Below are 26,311 nucleotides of genomic sequence, written 5' to 3'. Positions count from 1 at the left end.
ATCTTAAGCAGGCTTCCACACTCAGCCTGATGCTGGGCTCAGTCCCACAACCCTTAGATCATGACCTGAGCTGAAATCAAGAGTCAGACACTAAATGAACTGAGCCACCCAGGCCACCCTGGGATGGAATTTTCTTAAGGTCAGAATTTAAGATTTAGTAAAGAATATTGAATTATAGAAATGTAGAAGTCTTGCAAAATAAGTATTCTGACAGGATAGACTATTTTATTCATTGTGGGTTTTTTTGGAGGGGAAATCTTTAAAATACAGTAAAAACCTTGGATTGCGGGTAAGTTCTGCAAGTGTTCCGCAAAGTGAGCAAACATTTCTAATAAACATTTCTAATAAAGTTGATAAATGAGTGATGTCTTGCAATATGACTACTACATGATGCTGAACATCACATGATCACAGCTGAGCCAGTGGTTCTTAAAATTCATTTTGAGGGGCTGCCTGAGTGGCTCAGTGGGTTAGGCTTCTGACTTTGGCTCAGGTCATGATCTCACACAGTTCGTGGGTTTGAGCCCTGCATTGGGCTCTGTGCTGACAGCTCAGAGCCTGGAGCCTGCTTCAGATTCTGTGTCTCCCTGTCTCTCTGCCCCTCCCCTGCTCACGCTGTCTGTCTCTCTCAAAAATAAATATTAAAAAAAAAATTCGCTTTGATACACGAGTGCTTTGGATTACGAGCATGTTTCCAGAATGAATTGTGCTCACAAACCAAGGTTTTCCTGTATTTTAAATTATGAAAAAACTTAATGAAAAAGTAAAAATGAAATATTGAAGCCAGACGGGCACAATGATATTTAGTGGTCTTTTTAAAAAATCATGAAAGAGGATCTTGACTCCTGTAGTTAGTGGGAAATCGTATTTATTGAAACTGGACCAACATTTCCAGTTATTTGTAATTTAAGGTTTATTGGACTTAGAAATTTAAGAACTATGAGTACATCTCTAGTCTGTGTCATTGAATACTGAAATCTTTATTCAGGTTCCTGATACTGCTTAAATAATTCTAAACAACCATTATGAAAAAATTCAAATTACTTACCTATAAAACAGTTTTGTAGTTCTTTTTTCAAAGAGGGAGAAACTGTGCGTGTGAGCAGGGGAGGGGCAGAGGGAGAGTGAGAATCTTAAGTGAGCTTCAAGCAGGACTTGATCTCACAGCTATGAGAGCATGACCTGAGCCTAAATCCAGAGTTGGACACTCATGGGCCACCCAGATGCCCCAGTTTTGTTTGCAGTTCTAAGGTTCTCATAATTGAAGAACTGTAGACATTCACGTCAGTGTGTTCAGTGATACTTATTCTAATCCTTTTTGAATGAGCAAAGTATAAACTAGTTTTAAGTTTCAGGAGATTCTATGCAGATTAAAATATGCAGAATTTTGTTAGCAAACCCTTCTGGCAAGTAATTTTACATGTGGGGTCTGTAAAAGTACTCTAAAACAGTGGATGTATACTAGAATGAAGACTTGACAGATATCAATTGTTGTATTTGTCTGGGTTATATCCAGTTAAAATCGCCCAAAGTGTTATACTATTTTTCTGTAGTACAATTGACTGTTGAATTTATAGATTCTCAAAAGTCATCAGGTATGTTTTCAGGCCCCACACCATCTGTATATTTTCATAGTTTTTTATGTGACTTTGGCAAAACATGAAAAGTGTTGTTTCAGGTTATTGGCTTTCACTTCGTGTATCAGGAGAAGATGGGGGTGTTAACTTTCAAGTATGTACTGAATAAATGCATCCTGGGCACTAAGATGCTATGGACACCTCAGTGAACAAGTTTACAATTTGATAAAGTAGGGAAATTACAATATGACTGGTAGATGCTATGATAGAGAAAATGGAGAATATGTGAGGGTTGGTCCAGGAAATAGAACAGCAAGACTTCTAAAGAGGCCTGAAATTTGTATAGAATCCCAGGCAACAAGAACCACTAGTGTTGTGGCCTCAACAAAGGCGAGAAAAGACATATGCTTTATTTGAAGGGTTGAAACAGCTTGATACTTGGTAAGCTGAATTTTGCTTCTAGCCCTCCCGACTATCTTAAGCAGATGACTTGTGACTGTTAGGTGGAATATGTCTTAATTACAGAAAACATATGAGCTTGATAGTTAAGAATTGCAGCCAAGCTGTCAGCAAATAGAACTGAAGAAAAAAGTCTGAATATCTGAGACTAGAATAATAAGGTGAATGTAATTTTGCTCTAGGAAAATCAAATTGAGAAAAGATAATTCTGGGCTCGTTTTAACTCATGCCTACATAAATTTAACTGAGTGGAAGTTTACTTTTCAAAGAAAAATTGCATGTTAGAAATTCTCTTTTGGTTTCATTAATTTTTACTTGGCATTTAAGTCTTAAGAAACTAATAGAATTAAGATATGAGAGTTCTTAATCTCTTAAATACTCTTCATTAGTTTGAGGAAAATGCAACAATTGGCTAGTGTGTTCATTTTCAAAGAGAAAAAAGATTTTTCTAAAGGTAAAACTAGTTATTTTTTTTATAGGTAGATAAAACCTGAGAGGTTATTTTTTGTTGTTGTTGTTTTGTTTTGTTTTTTAACGTTTATTTATTTTTGGGACAGAGAGAGACAGAGCATGAACGGGGGAGGGGCAGAGAGAGAGGGAGACACAGAATCGGAAACAGGCCCCAGGCTCTGAGCCATCAGCCCAGAGCCTGACGCGGGGCTCGAACTCACGGACCGCGAGATCGTGACCTGGCTGAAGTCGGACGCTTAGCCGACTGCGCCACCCAGGCGCCCCCTGAGAGGTTATTTTAAACAGATTCCTAGAAAAGTTTCTGCCATAAATAAAATACATTCTTACTTAATGCCAGTCCTAGGACACCATATGCCTGTGTCTAGTTTATTCAGTAACACACAGTTTCCAGACTACTTATGCATGGTACAAAAAGATGGCTCATTTATTGTATGAATTTTATTAATGAAAAGAATTTATGATACTTTACTCCCTCAGTTTGGTTAAACATAGAGATTAATGTGCAAGTGTGCACTAAAAGTGGCAATTGTACCAGAGGGACAATTAACCGAGATTTTTAAATGCCACTTATACTCGTATTGATTTAATACCAAAGACTGAAACTTAGTTTTGAAGACAACCCTGGAACTAATGTCCTCATGTCTTGTGAATATTTTTGGAATACTTATAGCCTGGCTAAAATGAAGAAAAACAAGAGCACAGGAGCTGGTTTCCAAAGATCTATATTTGGTAAACATATGCCAGTCTCTTAAGTTTTCAAGTTTTTGTAAAGTCCAAAAATCCATTAGGGTAGGAACATTACCTACCTACAGCAATATGGTAAATTAATGAAGGAAGTATTAATAAGAACTGCATTGATGTGATAATGATAATGTATGTTTTTAAAAAGAATAGTATTACATGAAATAATGCTGTTTTTATAGCTGTAAAAATAATTGAGGATTATTCTGGAACTTTGATCACTGAATTAGTTCTGGTTCTTGGTTGGGTTTGGCTACTTTCTGGAATCTTCAAAATTATTAGAATAACCAGGGTTCTCTTCCAAGTGGATGTTGGTATAGTAATGAAAGAATTCATAAATTTTAAATGCATTTATATCTGTAAATTTTATAGGTTTAGGAATCAGTTATTTAAAACAATTTTTTTTAACATTTATTTTTGGAAGACACCACTATGGGGGAGGGGCAGAGAGAGAGAGGGAGACACAGAATCTGAAGCAGGCTTCAGGCTATGGGCCATCAGCAGAGAGCCCAACGTAGGGTTCAAACTCACACAGGTCATCTGACTTCGGCTCAGGTTGTGATCACTTAACCAACTGAGCCTCCCAGGCCCCCCAGGAGTCAGTTATTTCTTAGTTTAATTCAGATAGGTTGATTAGTTTTTAATCAATTTGTGACGAGTAAATGCTGGTATACCAAATTAAGTATAAAATTTTGTGCTTGAGATCTGTATGGTAGATCATTCACATAGTAAAGTTACTTCAGTCACACTGGCCTCCTTAAATGTTATAGATATTCCCATATTTTCTTTATTTTAGCTTTTTTTTTTTTTTGCCTACTCTAAAGATGTTTATGCAGGTAGTTGCCAAGTAAATCTTCAAATCTTCAAGACAAAAGTGTTGTCTTCTCAGTGAGATCTATGGGAACCATGTTTAAAAATTCCCTACATGTCAAAACTCATTCTTCTATTTTTTTCATCTGTAATACCTAATCATTTCCTAATATACTGAATGACTGACTTATTGTGCTTATAATTTGTCTCTTATACTCTGATGTTTCAGGAACCTAGAACAATATTGGACATATAGTAGCACTCTAAATATTTGTTGGATGAAAAATTGCAGTGGGAAGTAAAACAGATTATCATATTGTTTTACAACTTAAATTTTAATTTCTAAGAATTAGAGTATGATACCAATTTATGACCATAGTTTTGTAAAATTATAAGTCTGATAGATACACTGTTAACAGGTTAAATTGTTTTTATAGTTTTTCTAAAAATACAAAAGTGTTTTTGTCTGATACCCCAGATATTTAGGTATTATAGAATAAGTTAATTGACATTTAGAATTATCTTGATCTATGATGCAGAAGTGTTTTTAAGCAATTACTCAAATTAAAGGCCATTACTAATTTAGCTACCATTTTGAAATACCTATTTTTTTAATTGTTGTGATTCTGAATCAGTTCAGATAAAACTTAAAAATCTGATACAAGATAAAGGCCTGACTAGTTACAGTAAAGTTTTAGGTGTATTATACTGGAGTGAAATTTCTGAGACATTTGTTTGTGTATATATGAGATGAAAACTTGAGTTTTCACATGCTGATTTATCATATTTCATAGGTAGTTTTGTCAAATTGGTAAAGCATAGACATTCTCATTCTTCCCCATCCCCTTTCACAACTTTGACTGATGTGTGTGTGCACAATGCCAGCATCTGATTGATGGGTGGGAATTCATTTACAAATATTAAAATATCAAATTATATTCATATTAAGATATTGGATGTTATGCAATTAAAATTAAATGTTTTTTAAAAGTTTATTTATTTGTTTTGAGGGAGAGAATGCTTGAGTGGGGGCGGGGCAGAGAGAGAGGAAGAGAAAAAATCCCAAGCAGGCTTTGCGCTGTCAGTGCAGGGCTCAAACTCACAAACTGTGAGATCGTGACCTGAGCCAAAACCAAGAGTTGGATGCTTAACCAGCTGAGCCACCCAGGCACCCCAAAATTAAAATATGTTTTAATCCATAAACTTAACTTTTATATAGATTTATTTTTAAAAACAAATATAAAAGATGAATTACTCTAGATTTTGTCTTTTATAAAAGCTGTAGAATTCAATGTTAAATATTTATCATTTTACTTTTTGTTTGTGATTTCCACCCAAGCTTCACTTGCTTAGGCATAGCAAACATTAAAGGTAAACTCAAATTGCTAGACTCACAAAGTGTTTCAGAGAACTGAATTCTATCATATAGGAAATATATTTGGTTAGTTGAATTCTACAATTTTTTTAACCTTTGGGATTTAGTCTTTCAATGAACTTTGGATTTTAAAGTTTTTTAAGTTACATTTAAAATATATGTATATATATATTTTTTTAACTTAATTTTTTTTTTGAGAGAGCGAGAGGCAGACAGAGGATCTGAAGTGGGCTCTGCGCTGACCACAGTGGCCCGATGCAGGTCTTGAACCCATGAACTGAGATCATGAGCCGAGCTGAAGTTGGATGGACTTTCAACTGACTGAGCTGCCCAGGCATACCCTTAAGTTACTTTTAAAGAGTTTGCATAGAAAATATTTTCTCAAGTTTTTTGAAAGTTAGATGTTAATAAAATATATTAAAGTAGATTTGGGTAAGATGGTAAACTTGGTTACTCAGATCAGCTCACTCAGTTGAAAGCAACTAAGACTGCTGGACTGTATTTGAAAAGTATCTTAAAAGCTTGATTGAGGAACTGATAGTACAGTAAGGAATTGCCAGCCCAAAAACTAATTGGAAAGCAAATACAAAAAAAATCATAAATAGAAACACTGGGATATAAGCAGAATACCTTGGCTGTTTTTACCCTGAGAATCTTGGCCACACTGGGAGAACTTAAGCTGTGATTTTGAATGCTTCTAAGAGCTCATGCAGCAGAAGTCAAAGCCCAAGTCCTGCCCAATAAGACATTCTCCCCTTTTAAAACTGTGCAGGCAATACTCAGGGTGACCATGAAGCAGAAAAATATGCTACCTTCCTAACCTTAGGAGACTGAGGAAATATGCTGTGATTCTGAGCGGAATGGAATGGGGTAGGCCTGGTATGTTACAACACTAAATTGGCCCTGAATTCATGATCCAAGCACACATCATTTGGTGGTTAAAAAAAAACAACCAAATAAAAAAAACCATGAATATAAGGTGGACTCAACCTGAGTTAGGCTTTAATAAACTGATAAACTTACTCAGACCCTTTCCAGAGGAATGTGCCTTCATCAGAAGCCACAAAATAATCTCCACAAATATTTTTCCAAGGAAAAGGATTTTAATTGTTAAAAACTAAGCATGTAAGGAAACCACATGTAACAGAAACAGATCTGCCAAGACTTCAGCTAAAACTGAATTGAGTTAAAACAGATTAGACACAGTGAAGAGAGAATTGAAGAGATCCAGATTAGAATTTAAAGAGACAATAAGAAAATATGAAAGAGGATTAAGAGTCACAAAGCATAGAGTGAAAACGTGTCTAATTGAAGTTTCAGAAGTGGAGGAGAGAGATTGGGCAGAAGCACAATTTGAAGAGAGAAAACCTAATTTTCCAGAATTAACAGATTCAGGATGCTCAATGGATCCCAAATAAGATTAAAAAAAAAAAGAAAGAAAGAAAAATTTCCCTACGTAGACACATGAAAATGCAACTATAGAAGACAAGACCAAGAAATCGCCAAAGCAGCTGGATACAAAAAGACAGATGACCAAAGGGATGGCAGATTGATCAACTTCCCAACAGCAACAATGGAAGCCAGAAGACAGTGAAATTGCCACTTCAATTCGCTGAAAGAAAATAGCTGTCAAAGTTCTATATCCAGAAAAGAAGTCTTTATGGGGATTTAAAAAGACATTTTAGGCAAGGTTAATAAAATAACATTGGCATTTCAGAGATACACGTGTGTTTTGGGACACTTATAGAGTTTCCTCAAGCTTCAAAAAATATGTATATGTTAAGGAATCTTTAGTAAAGTATCCATCAAGTTATCCTGGATATTTGTTTTATTAAATTCACTCCCCCAAATTCATTCTGTTCTAATGAAAGTTCTCATAAGTGAATGGGCCTTCATTAGAATTATAATTAATTATATATGTATAGTTTGATTTCTTAAGGAGAAAGCAATTATGAATTTTAGTTTTTTGTTTATAAAATAAATTTGGTAGATCTTACTTGATTGCATAGTGCTTGAATTTTGTGAAGTTTATGGTATTCAACAGTTTAAGTGTTAACTTCCAGTCATATTTTTACCCATGTATAATCATTTCAGTAATATTGTTAAATGTTATAAATACCTTATAAAACACTTTAAATCTTGAGTTACACCAGTGTTTTATTTCATTAGTTAATACCCATTTCTAGGTTTGAAAATTATCTGAGTTAAACTTTTAGAGTAGTACTTCTGTACTTTGTTTTATGTATTTGTGTTAAGATAGATTTCTTTTAAAAATGCCTAAATTCTCTTAGGTGTTTAGGATTTGCAAAAGTAATCCTTTGCCTTAGAATATATTGTTAGTTAAATAGTTTAATATTATACATCTTATTTCTCTGTGCATAATACATATCCCATGTCTTTTGTACATTTTTAGAGTATTTGGAGGGTTTGTTTAGAGTTTTAAAATGCATAATCTTTTTTAAAATATGGTTCAAAAATCCAAGATACCAAAAGGACCTAGTGAAATTTTTCATCTACCTTTCCTTGAGCCACCCAGTTCCCCTCCCCAGTGACAAATGTTCAACCTATGTTTTCTCTTCTCCTTTTACATGACTAATGGCCTCTTATGTTCTGTTTTGCATTTTGCTTTTTCTTTCTTTTTTGTTTAAAGTAAATTTTAAAGGTCATTATTTTTTTTTACAAGTACTTTATATTTTAACACAATTCCTACTGAGTTCTTCCCAGACTTGTTTTATTACAAACATTACTGCACTTTATATCTTTCTACATGTCATTTTCATTTGTGTGACTATGTTCTAGATTAAGTTCCTAGATGAAGAATTGTTCGATCATAGAATATGTGGGATTTTTAAAAATTTTCTGTAGCCAAATTGCCTTCAACAGAGGTGATAACAATTTAAAATCCCATTGACAATCCTTGAAAAACCCCACTTCCTCAACATTCTCTTATACAATGTTTAAAACTTTAAAACTTTTGCCAGTATTTATAGGTAAACAATCTTCCGAGTGGTTTTGATTTGCATTTCTCTTATGAATGAGATTGAGCATGTTTGCATGTTTAAAGACTCTGGATTTCTTTTTTTGAGACCTGATATCTTTATCCCATTTTCTGTTTGTTTTTCTTATTTGCAGAAACACCATATATTAGGGGAGTTAAGGGAAACTTCACAATTTGCTATTTAAAAGTAAAAATTTTTTTTGAGAGAACAAGCATGTGCTCGTGTGCCCGCGAGCAGGTGAGGGGCAGAAGGAGAGGGGAAGGGAGAGTCTTGAGTAGGCTCCACTGTGATATAACCTGAGCCAAAATCAAAAGTTGGATGCTTATCCTCCTGAGCCGCCCAGGCACCCCTTAAAGTTGAAGTAATTTTGACAAAACCTTTAAATTGTATGTTCTCTTTATTGCTTATGCTCTTCCCAGTGTCCGATTGGAAGGAATGATAAATATGTTCTGAGATGAAAAACTAATATTTTTCCTTGTTTGTGTTCTTGGCTTGTTCTCAATACTTTTTTCAAATACATGTTTTGTGCTTAGATTTTCATTTAGTTGATCAAACCTATAATTTCCCATTTAAATCTTAGGTTTGCAAATCATTTTTCTCATGTCTTGAACTTAACATATTCTTGCAGCTCAACATTAGAAAGACATGAGAAGACTTAAATACCTGTATGTAATGATAATAGTTTTAAGTAGATTTTATAACGGTATACTTTTGCTAGGTACGTAATTTTTATGCTTATATTGATCTGACTGTAAAATACTCGTGAAGAACATTCTCAATTCACAGTACAAATTTTCTTGAGCTATTAATTAAAAAGGCATCAAAATTAAAAAGGCACTTTCAAGGATTATAAAGATCCCTTTGTTTTTTGTTTTAGAGAGAGTGTATGTGAGTGAGGGAAAGGGGCAGCAGGAGAGAGAGTGAATCTAAAGCAGGTGTTACTCTCAGTGGAAAGCCTGACTTGGGGCCCAATCCCACAACCCTGGGATCATAATCTGAGCTGAAATCAAGAGTTGGATGCTCAGCTGACTGAGCCAGCCAAGCACCCCTGCAGAGTTCCCTTTGAAGTGAAATTTTGATATACAGATTATATTTGTATTATTTAACATTAAACATTTTTTACTTTTTAATTATTTATTTTTTTAAGTTTCTTTATTTTGAGGGACAGAACAAGTGGGAGAGGGAGCAGAGAGAAAGGGAGGGAGGATCCCATGCAGACTCTGCACCATCCGCGCAGAGGACACAGCACTGGGGGCTCAAACTCACCAACAGTTGAGATCATGACCTGAGCTGAAATCAAGAATCAAGATGCTTAACTGACTGAACCACCCAGGCACGCCTTATTTTTGTCTTTTATTTATTTTTTAACATTAAACATTTTTCAACTAGTGTTCCCAGTGGTGAAGTAATTAAACACTTCATAAAATCTGGGTTTCCAACATGCATGTCCTCCTATCCAACAACGTATCTCAGATGTAGCAATTTGGAAGTCCATCCTTACATTATTTTATGACTTGTTTGTGTGCATATTGCTTGAGGGCGATGTGGGGAGGAAAATGTCAATGGTCTTGTCCCTGCCCTCTGTCCTCCCTCAGGTTTAGGTAGTGGTTAGAAAAGGGCTGTCAGCTCAGCTTCTTAGAGAAACTGGGCAGTAGGAGACTTATTTTCTTACTATTTATATGTCACCAATTTTGATAATCTGAGTGCTGCCTTAACCTGTATATAAAGAGTGGACAAAATTAGACCTGTATATTAGAATCCACTAGAAAGAATGGCCATCCGTTTATTGGATTACAGGAGCCTTCCTCCAGACTTAATATATAAGCTAAAATACTATTTTTATCCAGAGCTTGCTACTCAGCATTTTTCCCCTTCACCTTTCTTTACATTTAAGTGACGGCACAGTGAGGGCCTGTTTTTTTATAGCAGGAGTGCGAGTACAATCTTATTTTGTTCTTGTCTACTGAAACTTTAATGGCAGTGTTCCATATAGACTTTGAACTTAATTCTTTACTTTTGGTGGTATCACTTTGGGAAGTGTCCTCACAAATATATTTGTGAGGAGATAAAATATGAAATATAAGCCAAACATTTCAAACTATAGAAATCAAATTGCAGAGAATAAAGGGCATGCTTTTGTGAAGGCTTTATAGGCCTGCTTGGAGAAATATACTTAGGAAATAAGGGGAAAAGCTTTAAAATTTAAGTACCTGTTAGATTATTTTATAAACATTCTGGAGATTATAAACACTTAACATTTTAAAGCAGGACTTAACTCATAAAAATGGAGTAATAATTTGAATTTTGGAACATATCTATCACAGAGGAAGAAGATGTAGGTCTCAATCTTATTTCTTGATTCTTTGTGGAATTTAGTATTTTTTGCCTGAACATTTTCTTTGGTTTTTATGACTTGTTAGCTATGTCTGCTTATTTAAGCTTATTTTCAGAGTCCCAATTTCTCATCTTTCAGGTGATTATTTGAAGCAGTGTTACATGGGAACTGTTTAAGTGAATTAATGAGAAAATAATTTTGGTGTTCACATGGAATTGTCTAAACCATGTGAAAATCTACTTTCAAAATCCACATTAGCATTTTATTCAGTCCTTAATCTAATTTTATAAAATTGTTTTTCTAAATTGACTGACAAGATAATATTCTTCCTGAACCATTTATTGAGGTGGGATTTTCCAGCTAAAGTTTTAATAAATAAAAATTTTATATTTTTACATTTCCATGGATACTTGTTAGTATAATATTAATTCCACAAGTTAACTTTGAATATGCAATCAATGTTAGGTATATCTACACTCATTTAGCAACTGTTTATTGAATGTTATATGTTAGGCAGTATTTTAGTGTTCTAGTATTGCTATGAATTAAACTGATGGTCAGTTCCCTTGTGGGCACTCACACAAATGATGTTGATGCATTTGTTTTCAGATGAGCCAATGGAATAATATCTAGATGGAATACTGAAAAGATAAGAGTTATTATGGTAGGCGTTATGTACAGTTGTCACTGAAGCTAAATATGTGGGTGAATAAACATTTTGGAATTAAATTGTTCAATTTTAAAAGGGGAGCATAATGAAGTGGCATCAAATGAATGGAAGTTAGAAGATAGATGAGAGGAAAAATGAATTTGTCATTATTTAAAAGGGAAAATAAAGCTTGTATTTTGGGGGGTGCCTGGATGACTCGGTTGCGCGTCATACTCTTGATTTTGGCTCAGGTCGTGATCCTAGGGTCATGGGATGGAGCCTCATGTTGGGCTCTGTGCTGAGTGTGGAGCATGCTTATTCCCACTACCTTTCACCACTGTTAGCTTCTCTAGATGTAGTTGTCTGTGAAATCTTAAGAAACTTTTTGTAACTTATGTTTTCCACATGGTAGCATATTTTTGTGTTACTTATACAAAATTGCTTTTAAATATGCCAAAATAGTCCATTCTAGATAATATGCTATTTAACCAGCCCTTTATTGTTGTACATTATATTGTTTCCAGTTTTTGGCTTTATAAGAAATTAATATAAATATGATTTTACTTAAATACCTTTATACATTTACAATAATTTTTTTAGATCAACTTTTCAGAATTGATATTTCATTATCAAACGTTGCTGGCATGATCTTTCAAATGAGCCAGGTAATGCCCTTTTAAATTGTTTCAGAATTTTAGTAAAAATGACCACTGTATAGTTTGTCCAAGAGTAGAGATAAAAAAATTAAGTGTACAGTTTTGGTGGAAAAGATTAGGAGATTATTTGGTGAACATTTTTAAACGCAGTGTGGAATTAGGTCATTTTGATAACAAACTATGTATGTAGGATTGAAAAAGCTGGAATTGAGTCATAATACAAATGTTGATTTTATTTTTTTGGATAAAATGATAAGGGTATGAAGGGCAGAATTCCAAATTTAATTATAATTTCTGATCTAAAATTAAGAGTATTTGAATAGAAGCAATGATTTTTAAAAATGTGATATTTTAGTCTGAGGAATGCACTGTAAGTGTTGTAGAATGAGGAAATGGATTTTTTTTTCCACATTCATGGATCTGTGTTGATAAGGAGATCCTGGAAGAGGAGGCAAGTTGTTCAAAAAGTAGAGAAATGTAATCCACTAAATTTGTATCCACTTCATTATGGAAGCTTAATCTTGTTTTTCCAGAAGTGATCTTGAGAAAATCTGGATGAAGCTTTATCCATGATATGTACATATCTAGTATAAATGTTATATGTGATTTAGCAATGTAAAATCATATGTAGAATTAGTGACAAGGACATGCATAGAAAAATTTATGATGCCATTGAAAATTGGCAAGTGAAATGGTATTCTGATAGGAATCTATCAAAATGGGAAGGAAATTGATTAGTGAAACTAGAATGATCCACAGTAGAGGAGTGTCTAAAATTTGGCTCTTGTCCAGTGATAATTCAATTGTTAATTTTTAAAAATAGCAATTCTCAATTTGTGACATTGCAAATGTAGTGAGAAGTACAGTAAGAAAAGAAAGGACTGTAAAGAGTTTTACGTAAATGGTTTTCCACTTCAAAAATTTTCCCCTCCAGGAGCGACTGGCTAAGTCCGAAGAGCATACAACTCTTGATCTCGGGGTCGTGAATTTGAGCCCCTCATTGGGCATAGAAATTACTTAAAAAAAATTCCCCTCCACACATTTAAAAAAAAAAAAGAAAGGTTGTATGACTATACTAATGGAAGATTAACTCAGCAAATGAGAGCAGACTGAGATATGTTCTAAGGTACATAATCTTAGAGAAATTGTATTATTGAGTAGTATTTTCAGTTTGCCTGGAGGATTTCCATTTCATTAAGAGGACAGTTCATAAAAGCTGAAAATTAAGGTAGCAGGGTAGAAAACAGCATAAATAGATTGGAAAGAAACTGTTAAGACATTTGGGGAAAATGAGTCAAGTCAGTACATCTGCTTGAGCACAACTCATGCTGTGCATTATGGAATTGATACTGTTTTTGAGATCAGTAGCTTATAAACTTGGTGTTCTGACGTTCCTCTACTAGCTTAAACATCTCAAACGATTGTACATATTTCTTGTTCTTGGTTTTAATGTACTGTTTAGAAAGAATTTCTATGCCACACAATTTTGGGGAAGTGATGGGAGGAAGCGTAGTGGTGTTAGAGTAGCCAAACCAATTGAGGCATTGATGATTAGTGACTTTTGATACTTCAGACCAAATTATTTTCCTCAAAAGGTAAAATATCCTGCTCTATTTTACTCAAAATCAAGATTTACTCAAAATCTGAAGGTTAGTTATTTTTGAAAAATAGTGTTTGGCATAGTGTTGACAAAATGTTTTTACTGGGAGCAAAGAATTGAGATAGTAAAACAGACTGGCTCTATAGATGGGAATTGATGGTTGCTGACAGATGCCCTGTAAATTAGGGCAAAATCAAAATAGGTCAAACTTTTTACCTTTGACAATTTTGATTGAAATCAATTTTGCCTGATTTACCTATAAATTATTTAACTTTTTTAGCTTTGTAGGCCTGACTGACAATTTCAAAGCATTTAAAAATGAATCTAAAATGGAGATTGTTTATAGCCAGGGAAAAATATCAATTAATTACTCAGAAGAGGAGTTTACTGCCCCAAATAAGTTATGATTTTCTTTTTCGCTTAACAAAAACCCAATCTCTGCTGGGGTAAACTTGTGCTAATAGAAAATGTGTTACGGAAATAGTAACTGAGACAGATCTGAATTCTCCCAGTGATAACAGTTTTGACCAACAGTTTTGTGTGCATTTCTCCTTAGTTTATATCTCTTGTACTCTGGATAGGTGGTGGAGGAACAATAAGGAGGAGAGGTAGATGGGTAAACATAGCAAATGTGTATATATTTTTTAAGTTCTACTTTTTAAAATAGTATATTGTAGACCTATTTCTATTTAGTATTATAAATATATGTCACTGCTTTTAAAGTTTTATGTACATATGTATATACCCTATGCTCTTGTTTAGACAAAGCATAATTTATTCTGCCTTTGGTCATTTAAGTGTCCAAGTTTCTGCATTAGAAGCACTCTTTTGGGGAACATCCTCATACATATGTCTTCCTGAAGAGCAGAATAGTGTAGTGGCTAAGAGCTCAGTTGTGCAATCATGGGCAAGTTACTAAAACTTCCTATGCCTTGGTTTTCTCATCTTTAAGTAATAAATCATAATAGTACTTTATTTACTTGAGTGGTGTTCTAGGATTAAATGAGTTAATACATATAAACTCTTCTTAGAGTAGTGTTTAACATACATTAAGTATTTAATAAATGCTGCTAGTATTAGTATTTTGTCATTGATTTCAACTTCTAAGAAATTGAATTGTTTTCACTTTGAAATTTAAATTTGTAAAAAGGTAAGCAATAACTTTATTATTACCAGCTCTAGTGATCTTTTTTAAACCCACATTCCTTTTGACCTGTGGCATATCCTACCATCCACCAGTTCTCTTTCTTATAATGTTTTTGACCTCTTAAATGGGACTTTGTACTTTTTCTTTCATCTTATGTACTCTTTAGTTCTGTTCTTTTTTTCTGCCTGGTAATACATGTTTTTTTCCAAAATTGTGTATATTTTCTGCTTTAGACAATATTCCTAATGTCTTAGGCATTATATACTCTGGGTATGTATGTAAGTTCATTTAAAACAAATGACTGATAAAAATATTATTTAATTCCAGTCTAATTTGAAAACAAATACCTTATCTCCTAACTTTAACCAGTTTCTGTCTGTAGAAATTGTATGGCCATCTCATATTAGATCTAAAAAAAAGTAAATTTTACAGCAACTACCATAACATTTTTTATTTTTATTCTCATTCAAAAAAAAAACAAAAAAAAAAACCTCCATTGTCCTTCCCTCTGTATTACTGGTTTTCTTTCCCTGTTTCCTCTCCCCCAAGATCAGGCCATTATTACCCTACTTAAGGATACAGCAACAGCCTCTTAGCTATTATTCTCTCAGCTAGTGCCTGCTTGCCTCATCCCATAGCACTAAAGCCATCTCAGTCTTACTCACCTCCACCTCCCACCCTAATGTGGATAAGCCATAGTTTCTGTACTTTCATTATTGGGTGACAATTTTTTTGTGCATCAGATTTAAACTCTGATTGGCTCAGGCCCTTTGTAGTAGACCTCTACCACAATTAGGCAGTCTACTTTCCTAATACTTATTCTTTCATGTGTGGATGTCTTCACTGTTCCACAGAAAATTCCAGAAACTCATGTCATTGATTTACACAAACCTTTTTTTCTCATTAATGGCCTGGATTCCACCTGCTAAGTGAAACTTTCTTTGGTAACTCCATTTGCATAGAACTCGTTTTCCTCTGAATTTTATAGGACATGGAATGTATACAAAATAATTTAAATTTAGTCTTATGTTCTTTCCAATAATTACTTTTATGTATTCAAGTAGATTATAAGCTTGTTAATAGAATTAAGTTTCATATTCTTGTATCCATTTGGTAAATCCTGTGCACACACTGAAGATACTTTTTAGTTGGTTCAGAAAAGTGGGAGATCAATTAATACCTAATTTGGTTAGTATGAAGAATCAAAATGAATATAAACTTAATCTAGAACTGAAGGTAATCTTATTTTTGCTAAGTACATTTTAATTGTATTCATAATGAGACTGTAACAGTGGTCTATACTTTCTACTCATATTTAACAATATATTATTTCTGTGACACATTTTAAGTGCTCAGAGAATTGAAAATTTATGGGACAGGAACAGGTTTATCTAACTCTGTATATGCATATATAGACATCATTTGTAACTATATTTAGTAGAAAAATTACAAATTGTAGAAATAATATAATCTATTGTAGGAAAAGTAGGAAGTACAGATGAGCAAAAAATTTTTAAACTGCCTAGTTTCTTTATTTACCTGACTCCCTCACTGAAATAGAAGTCCATGACTTTTAAAACTTAGTTTAATCCACCACTGTATCTCCAGTGCTAGAATAGAGCCTACCACATAGACACACAATTATTTGTTTAAAAAAATGAATTTATTTATAGACAGTCCTTTGCTGATATAGGAACTAGGTGGTGCAAAGGACTTCAGCTACTCCAGCAACTTAAAAACTATGTATCTTATGTAATCTTCCAACACCTATTTTTTAGGATATGAGATTGGAGAGCACCAGAAAAGAGTAGGGAAAGAGTAAAAGAATGGAAGATGGGGTTTATAATTAGGATTCCATTTGCTTGTAGGTTTTAGGATTGGGGCCAAACCTTTTGGATAATTAAGACAAGCAGAATGAGGCAACTTTTGTAGCTCAAACTCAGTTTAAATTCCACAAAAGTGCATGTGCTTTACTTTGGAAAAGATACAAATTAGGAATATAGGTTTACAATTAATTCATTTATTTATCACATTTATTATAAGCAACTGCTGTGTAAATTCACTTGAGATGAGGCCCTAGCCCTGCTTCTGCTATGTAGTCCAGTAGTGTCTTAAAGCACAAGCACTGGGATACCTGGCTGATCCAGCCAGTAAAGCATGTAACTCTTGATCTGGGGGTTGTAAGTTTGAGCCCCACATTGGGTGTAGGGATTGCAAAAAAAATAAAATCTTAAAAAACACCATAAGCACTGACTTTTCTTAATTAGTTGCTATATAAAAACCTAAACAAAGTAGGGATATCTGGGTGGCTAATCAGTTAAGCTTCTGACTTTGGCTCAGGTCATGATATGGTTCATGAGTTCAAGCCCTGTGTTGGGCTCTGTACTGACAGCCCAGAGCCTGGAGCCTGCTTTGGATTCTGTGTCTCCCTCTCTCTCTGCCCCTCCCCCACTCATACTCTCCCCCCCCCAACCCCATCTCTCTGTCTCTCTTAAAAATAAATAAATAAATAACCTAAACAAAGAAAATAGAGATTTACTTTTTCTTTCATATTGGTTTGCTTGTTTATGGAGTTACCATGTCATTTGGGTTTATTTGTCAAATATGTTTTTGAGCCATTTAAAATTAATTATACAGTTATTTATTAATGATTATTATAACTGACAAATTTGCAAATATATTTTTTAAATTCTGATGTTATATGGGATTTGTTTTCCCAAGGTATATTCTAAGAAAAAAAATTAAATTTGAGGAAATAGGCCAAAATGCATAATCTGTTGCAAGTGATCATTACTTCTAATAATTACTCAGAGGATAGTTTTAGTTCCAAAAGACAGTGTTCATTAATGCTGGAGAAATAATTGTGGACATTAAGAAAGGACTAGAAATAAATGTTCAAAAGTGTTAGGCACAGATCTATGTTTACTCAATATTCTACACTTGTTTTATTCTGCCCCAAAAACCATTCATTTGAATTCAATTAAAGTTTAATTAAAATATTTCACTTATCTCCGCCCCTTCATTAAATAAAAATAGTAGGAAGTTGACACTTATGCAACATTTTTTTTTTTTTTTGAGAGAGAGCGCACAGCGGGAGAGGGGCAGAGAGATTCCCAAGCAGGCTATGTGCTGTCAGATCCTCACAAACCATGAGATCATGACCTGAGCTGAAATCAAGAGTTGGCCACTTAACTAACTGAGCCGCCCAGGCACCCTGACACTTATAAAATTTTTATTCTTTTCCCTCCACAGCAACTTTTCTTGTCTTGGTAAAATTGTAACTGAATGACAAATTCTTATGATAAACAGTAGATATATCAGAAGGATAAGTATTAAAAATTATCCTTAATTTTTTCTTATAGTGATTTTTTAAATTATAAAAATAACACAACCACATTAGGGGCACCTGGGTGTCTTCAGTTGTTAAACATCCAACTCTTGATTTTGTCTCAGTTCGTGATCTCATCATGGTTTGATCTCATCACGAACCCTGTCGGGCTCTGTGCTGAGGACTCTGCACGGACAGTGCAGAGACTGCTGGGGATTCTCTCCTTCTCTCTCCCCCTCCCCTACTTGTGTTCTTTCTCAAAATATATAAACTTAAAATATATATATAATGTAACCACATCAGATATTGTGATAAAAATGTCATTCTGTCACACACACATAAATTATTCATATTTTAGCATATTTCCAACCACTTTAAGAAATCTTTGCATTAGTATAACTTGGGATTCCTGTTATAAAACAGAAATCCACATTTCTTTACAAAATTTTTTTTTTTGAATGTTTAGTTTTGGGAGAGAGAGAGAGCGCGAGTGCAGGAGGGGCCAAGAGGGAGGGAGACACAGAATCCAAAGCAGGCTCCAGGCTCTGAGCTGTCAGCACAGAGCCCAATGCAGAGCTCGAACCCTCAAACCACAAGATCATGACACGCAGGTGTCCCCAGACATCCACATTTGATAGATCATCATCTAAGGTGATCATTTGCACATTAAAGTTTGGGAGCTGAAGACAAAAGATAATTTTTTAAGAGCCTGTTAGTTTCATTTCAAAATTACATAACTTTTTATTTTTAAGTAAACACTAATCCCAATGTGGGGCTTGAACTCACAACCCCGAGATGCATGTGCTACTAACTGAGCCAGCCAGGTGCTCCCATAAGATACTTTTAGTATATAAGATATGAGCCAAATTCTAGTGAGCTTTGTAAAATTATGTGTATGCATATTAATGGGCTAATTAAATGGAGGCATTTTCCATTGGTTAACAATAGATCAAGAATCTCTGATGTCAAAGTTCAAGGCAGTATCTAGAACTTTTTATTATTTAAAAAATTTAAACCAAGCTTTTGTTATCAGGTAGATTTTGTACAAGCCTACATAACTATGCTAAATATTAAGAATATTTAACTTCTAGATGTATTCATGTAAATATTAGTAAACAATACCTTGGATAATAATGTTTTGAAGAAGAAAAATGGCCTAGTAGGAATACCAAAGGCAGGGTGTTGACATATTCTTGTGCTGGTTTTTCACCAATATGAAATTTTTCACCAAAACAGAATTTGAATATGACCTGCAGCATAACCTTTGTTTTTCTCTCAAATGGGGCCAATTATAATAATAGTCCTCGGTTTGGCTACTTGGTTTATATAGATCTGTTTAGAGAATATGTAATGAAAAGTGTTTGCTCTTTTAGTTCATGATTTTGTAAATTTGTATGATTTATGCATCTGGAAAGTCTAGATGCTTTATTTTGTTTTCAATCCTTGGAAACTTTATAGTACATGTTCTTATCATCCCTGTTTTATGAATGGAAATACTGATGCTGGGAGAAATTCAGCATTTGATACGAGGTGATTAAATTCTTTTGTTATCACACTGCTTTACCAAAGCAGGTTGATACTTTAAAATTTTGAATGATGTTTAAGAAGTAATGAGATTATGGCTGCTATGTTAATGCCATAAGTGTAGGCTTTAGAGAGGGGCTGTCGAATGTTTACTGATTGAATTAATGAATGACAGTGGCCAGGTATTTAAGACCAGAGAATTCTATAGTTTTTCTACATATGTGTATTGAACATCATGCCAGTTGAAGTAATAAATAATGAATCCAAGACAAAGGACCAATTTATGTAGACAAAAGCCAGATTCTTTGGTTTCTATTTCTTATACAAAAATAGATAAATGAAATCGTATACGTACGGTCTCTGCAGTACAGTCTCCTTTTTTTTTTTTTGTCTCTGTTCTTCCTCCTATCCATACAACTCTGCCCACCATAACTATATCACCAACTTTGTATTCCATATTTTCTCCATGCTCATAAAATCATATGCAAACATATATATGTACAAATAAGATTTATTTTTGATCATTGTTTTATAAAAATGGATCATATTATACACATTTTAATCTTTTTTCATTCAATAATCTTATGGAAATTCTCCCAAATTACCTGTTATAGCTTTAATTCATTTTATATATACCAATATAAACCAATATATTGGTGTATATATATATAAAATATATATATACCAATATATTGGTATATATAAAATATATATATATATACCAATATATTGGTATATATAAAATATATATATACCAATATATTGGTATATATAAAATGAATTAAAGCTATAACAGGTAATTTGTTTTGGATATTTACTTTGTTAACTAATTTTCCTGCTGCAAATTTAGCAGTAAATAACCTTGTTTAACACCTTTATATCCTGGTGCTTTTGTTTCTGTAGTATAGATCCGAGAGTAGAATTGCTAGGTCAAAAGATACATATTTTTTATTTGAATAGCTTTTGCCAATGGCTTTCCATAAGGGCCATAACAATTCATATTTCCTTGAGCAGTGTATGAACTCTCTTTTCCTCCTACCACTTCAGTAGTGGTAATAATATTCTTTTTAAACTTTCACCATACTAATTGGTACAAAGTGGTATCTGTTATTTTGTTTTTCCCATCTTGGGAGTTTGTATGTGTTGCCATATTATTTTTAACCATTTGCATTTTCTCTTCTGGGGATCTCCTATTCGTATCCTTTGCCAATTTTCTCTGTGAGTATTGGTTTTCCTGGCCAGTTGTGAGAACTTTATATAGTCTGTCATCTGCATTTGGGAAGCTGGTGAATTCACTTCCACTTTCAGCTCAACTTATTTACCTCTACCGAGCCAAGCAGGTGGACGCAAGGAAATCTCAGGTTTTATGGCAGCTTCAAAGTAGAGGGCTACTGGAGAGCTTAAGGCAAAGAGTAAGAAAGTAACCCATAAAAATATGTGGAACCCCTCAACTGCCTTTCTACCCCCAGAGGAAAGTTGACATCAGCGTGGCTTCCAAGAAACCAAAAAGGAGTAGAACCAGCAGGCTGAATCCTCCCTACTCTTGAACAAAGATTTCTTTCTGGTTCTTTGTCCAAAGACCATGAACAGCCTGTTTGCTGTCTACCCCTGCTACATAGCTGTCACAATAGAGAAAGGGTCACCTGCTACACTAAGTCTGCCAACACTGAGCTTCATTGAACTGACAGAAAAAACAACTACACGTCTAAGGATCCAGCAACAAAAAAGGATGCTAACTAAACTCTTGGGGACAGCCCCCAACAGAATAGAGGAGACAACAACTTCCACAAAATGATATGAATACAGAGACACTGAAAGTGCAGTATTTTTAAAAAATGAGCCAAAACCCATTATTTTTTAACTAACTACAGTGATAAGTCAAATGGAGGAGAATGGTAACATGGAGACCTAAATAATTGGCCTGGAAAATCTAGTGGAAGAAATAATCTTAAGCCTAGACCAAAAATGCAAAAGACAGGGTAAAAATGACAGATTTTGAGGATAGAACAAGGAGATGTAATGTGTATAATAAGAGTTCTAAAAGGAAAAGGAACAGATGGAAGAGAGGCAATAATTTTTTTTTAATTCTTGAGCTAAAAAATACCTTTATTTTTCAAAGGACAGGCTAAATTCCACGCAGAATTTGTGCTAATAGGATAATAAATGGCACCTACTATGTGCTCACTTTGCCAGGCAGTGTTCTAACGGCTTCACATTTATTAACTCTTTGAGTCCTTACAACAGCCTTAGAAAATAGCTATTATTATCACTGTTTTTCAGATAAGGAAAAAAGAGGTTAAGTGGATAGTCAGTGTAAACCCGAGAGTTCTGACTTCAGAGCCTTGACTAAACTGCCTCAAAGTGGAAAGACTTAGGCATATCCTCTCAAAATTTATGGACTCTGAAGATCAAGGGGAAATCTTACAAGTTCCAGAGAGAAAGCCAAGTTATCAGCAAAAGAAAAAGAGCTTGTCATCAAAGTTCTCATCGGCATCACCATAAGGCAGAAAATAGAAAATTTATACATACTGCTGAGAGAAAAGGACCACAGGATTTCTCTAACCAATCAAATTATCCACCTATCTGGGTGAAAAAGATTTGTTGATACATCACAGTTGAGCAACTGATCCCACCTACCATCTAATGAAAATATTCAGAGAAAGGGAAATCTAATCATATTTAACCTTGGTCTTTGCACGTGTTATTCCTCTTGCCTGGAATAAGTCCTCCCTCCCTTTACCAGCCTAACACTTCATCCTTAACATCTTCACTTTTTCCAGGAAATTGTCTGCAACTACTCAAGTCTGAGTTTTAGGCTTCTTCTAAATGCACCCAGAGCACCCTATATTTTCCTCATCTTGACATACTTTTCCATTACACTGTGAGTGCTATGAGGACACAGGCAGACTATGCTTGTTTTGTTCACTGTGGTAGCCACAGTTCCTACCACAGTGCCTAGAATATAGGAGGTTGACTGGGTGACTGAAATTTAATTGTAGTCGAAGTTAGCAAATCTTTTTGCAACTGTACTCAGATTGTTCTAGTAATTAGCTATTCAAGGAAAATAAAGCTTTAAGTTTGTCTTCATTGGATACATAAAGTTCTGTATGTCTTGTATATATTTCTGTATTCACCTTGTGACTTATACACTTTGAAATTTATAAAATTTAAACATAAATAGTTGATGAAAAGCTATCTGTGTAGAATCAGTTTACATAAGGCACATTTACAGTGCATAATTACCCATGTTGCACTCAAAATTCTATTTGTTATTTTTGTAAGGCAGAATTAGTAGGAAAGTGTAAGGATGAATTTGCAAGATTAGTCAAAAATCTCAGGCATGGTGTTTTTAATACTCTAAAAACAATAATGTTAATTCTACATTTTTCTCTTTCTCTTCAGATAAAAGCTAAAAATTATGACAAGGTTGAAAAGGTGAGTTCTCATAAACATACTTTGAATTTTATGCTAAAGTTTAACTCAGGACTTACCATATATAGGCAAATCTAGTAAAATGGTAACAATTGTTGAATCTAGGTAGTGATTATATAAGAGTTCATTATACTTATCTGAGTTTTTTGTATGGTTGAAAATGTTCACAATAAAAATTTGGGGAAAGAAAATAATTATACTCTACTGACCAAAATCATGAGAATGATTTTGATTATCTAAACTGAAAATAGGAGGGATTTGTTAAATTTGCCATTTATCTGTAACAAGATAATAAATTAATGAAAATAGCTGAATTTGTTTTTTTAACATTCCATTTCACCCACATACATGTGAAATTTATCTAACCATAGATTCTGATAATATTTTCTTGTATTTATAGCTATTTCAGAGATGCCTTATGAAGGTTTTGCACATTGATTTATGGAAGTGTTATCTTTCATACGTTCGAGAAACTAAGGGTAAACTGCCAAGTTACAAGTAAGTTAAAACAAGATCTTAAGAATAAGTCGTCTCCAGGCACACAGTCAACCCCACATAAACTCACACCTTCTCTTAACTTAGGGGAGACTTAACAGTTCGAAAAGTCAGGGTTCTCTGAGAAGTCAGTAAACCTTGGGAAAAGTGCTTCAAAGAAAGCCACTGATGTCGGTCTTATTCTGGAGAATCAAATCACCCAAGCCCTTCTTCTATATTGAAACACTGTACATTTGTTAACACCCAGTCACTTTGTTGGCAGGCTTGTTGTCAAACTAGAATTTCTATAACTAGAATTCTGTATTTTCTGTTCCTCATTATCTTTTATAATCTTATATTGAAGAGGAAGTTCTTTCTTCCTATATTTTACTTCAGAGCTAATACATCTTCAGACACAGTGTACCTCCTCAATCAGAGAATCAGATATTTCCACATTTGAATCTGCTACATGTAAGATTAGGCAATTTAAAGAATATAACAGTAAGTGAAATATGGGCTTTAGTTTTGATAAGCTCACAAGCAGTAGTTAAAAAAATAAAGCATATACATTAAAGACATTGACAAACTAAACACAAAAGAACTACTTTATATATTTGCAAAAATGTCTTTACATTTTTGCTTAGACAAAAAGTTCAAATGCTGTTTTCATCTTATGATCAGAAGTTATGATTGTGTCTTTAAAAATATATATATATATAAAATATATATATATAAATATATATATATTATATATATAAATATATATATAATATATATATTTAATGTTTATTTTTGAGAGTGGGGGAGGGGTGCAGACAAAAGATCCAAAGTGGGCTCTGACCTGACATATGGTGCCCCGTATGTTTTATTTGTAGATATATTTTAATAATAAATGAATGTTTATTATTAACATGTATTTTGGGGTGCCTGGTTCAATAGAACATATGACTCTTGATCTTGGGTTGTGAGTTCAAGCCTCACATTGGATTAGAGATTACTTAAAACTAAAATCTTATAATAATAATAAAACCTTTTTAGAAAATAAATAATTTAAAAACATGTCTGTCACATTTATTTCAGAGAAAAAATGGCTCAAGCATATGACTTTGCACTGGATAAAATTGGAATGGAAATTATGTCTTATCAGGTAGACTTAAGTTTTTTCCATATATATGCTATACACATAATAAATTTGAAAATATCAAGAAAGATACTGACATTTTATTTTATTTCTTAGATTTGGGTGGATTACATTAATTTCTTAAAAGGCGTGTAAGTATTTTTATAGTTTTTTTTTTCCTGTGTGAATAATGGCTTTAGCTGTAATATAATTGATAGCATTTTTTTAATCCAATGCCAGGGAAGCTGTTGGATCTTATGCAGAAAATCAGAGAATAACAGCTGTCCGAAGAGTTTATCAACGAGGTTGTGTTAATCCAATGATCAATATTGAACAACTCTGGAGAGACTATAACAAGTATGAAGAGGTAAATTAGGCCAGAGTAGTTTATTATTATAACTAAGCCATTTTTAGTTTTTTTGTTTTTAATTTTTATGCATTGTGGATTTGTGGATTCTGGCCTCGTTAGTATAAGGTGCCTGGATAGTAGCGCTACACAGGTTTGTTTTTATATTGATTGTAATCAAAGAACCATTCCTAATGTTTTTGGAAGGTTTTGAGAGTCTCCTAATACTACTGAGTTATTTTTTAGAGAATACCCTGGGAGAAATTACAATTCTTACAAAACCACTTGTATTCAGTGCTAAACCACACGGTCATGCATACACATTGCCATTCATCTCTTATTAAATGGGACCTTATTAGAATTGTTTCCAGTAGTAATGATCAGTTGCATTGCTTGTCTTTCATGTAGTTATAGTGCTGTGATTGTTGGCATGCAGGGAGGCTGCAGTCCAAGATCTTTGTCTCAGTGGCATTTTTTTTTTTTTTTTTTTGAGAGAGGGAGGCCAAAAGTGAGCGAGGGGCAGAGAGAGAGAGAGAGGGAGAAAGAGAGAGGAGCGGGGCTCTTGCTCACCGGAAGCGGGGCTTGAGCTCACCTGATACTGGACTCACCTGATACTGGACTTGAACTGTGAGATACGACCTGAGCCGATATCATATGCTTAACCAACTGAGCCACCCAGGTGCCCATCACTGGCACATTTTTTAACCAGCTGAGCTAATCGGCTTATATATGTAAACATACATGCCAAATAAGCTCTATTGTTAAAACAAAATTTCTGATATGTCCCTTGTGATGGGGAAGAACTGTGTAGGGTATTGAAACTGTTCCCTCATAGGCATGAGCAGTGGTTGTCAAATTTTTTGGTCTTGGGATTTTAAGAATTGATGAAGATTACAAAGAACTTTTAATTTTAATGTGGCTTTTATCTATTAGTATTTAGCATATTGAGATTAAAACTGAGAAATTTCCAAGATATTTATTATTTCATTTGTATTTCACAATAAATTCCTTACATTTTAAATTTTAACATAAATAGCATTAAAACAAACTGTCTTTTCCAAAGCAAGAAAAATTTAGTGAGGAGAGTGGCCTTGTTTTATATTTTTGTGAATCTCTACCTAACTTAATAGAAGTTAATGGAAGATTTTCATATCTGCTTCTAAATTCAACGTGTTATGATATTAATAACATCATGTAGCCTCTGAAAACCCCTGAAAGGGTCTTAGGGAACAGGACTCCTTGGACTACTTTTTGAGAATTACTAAGCG

The 26,311-nt window shown here is 33.9% G+C and overlaps 1 protein-coding gene across 1 annotated transcript in view; it reads left to right on the top strand.

The window, feature by feature from the left end:
* Positions 1 to 26,311, top strand: part of CSTF3 (cleavage stimulation factor subunit 3) — a 72,569-nt gene that overhangs the window by 28,034 nt on the left and 18,224 nt on the right. Inside the window, exons 4-8 of the mRNA XM_032594849.1 lie at positions 23,074 to 23,106; positions 23,504 to 23,601; positions 24,658 to 24,724; positions 24,815 to 24,849; positions 24,938 to 25,064. Coding sequence (XP_032450740.1) covers positions 23,522 to 23,601; positions 24,658 to 24,724; positions 24,815 to 24,849; positions 24,938 to 25,064 — 309 coding nt within the window. The 5' untranslated portion in view covers positions 23,074 to 23,106; positions 23,504 to 23,521. The remainder of the gene's footprint in view (positions 1 to 23,073; positions 23,107 to 23,503; positions 23,602 to 24,657; positions 24,725 to 24,814; positions 24,850 to 24,937; positions 25,065 to 26,311) is intronic.

This window comes from Lynx canadensis, chromosome D1, assembly GCF_007474595.2.
Source record: "Lynx canadensis isolate LIC74 chromosome D1, mLynCan4.pri.v2, whole genome shotgun sequence".
In the NCBI taxonomy this organism is placed as follows: Eukaryota; Metazoa; Chordata; class Mammalia; order Carnivora; family Felidae; genus Lynx; species Lynx canadensis.
Note: the sequence above shows the minus strand (reverse complement) of the source record. Positions and strands in the feature narration are given on the sequence as shown.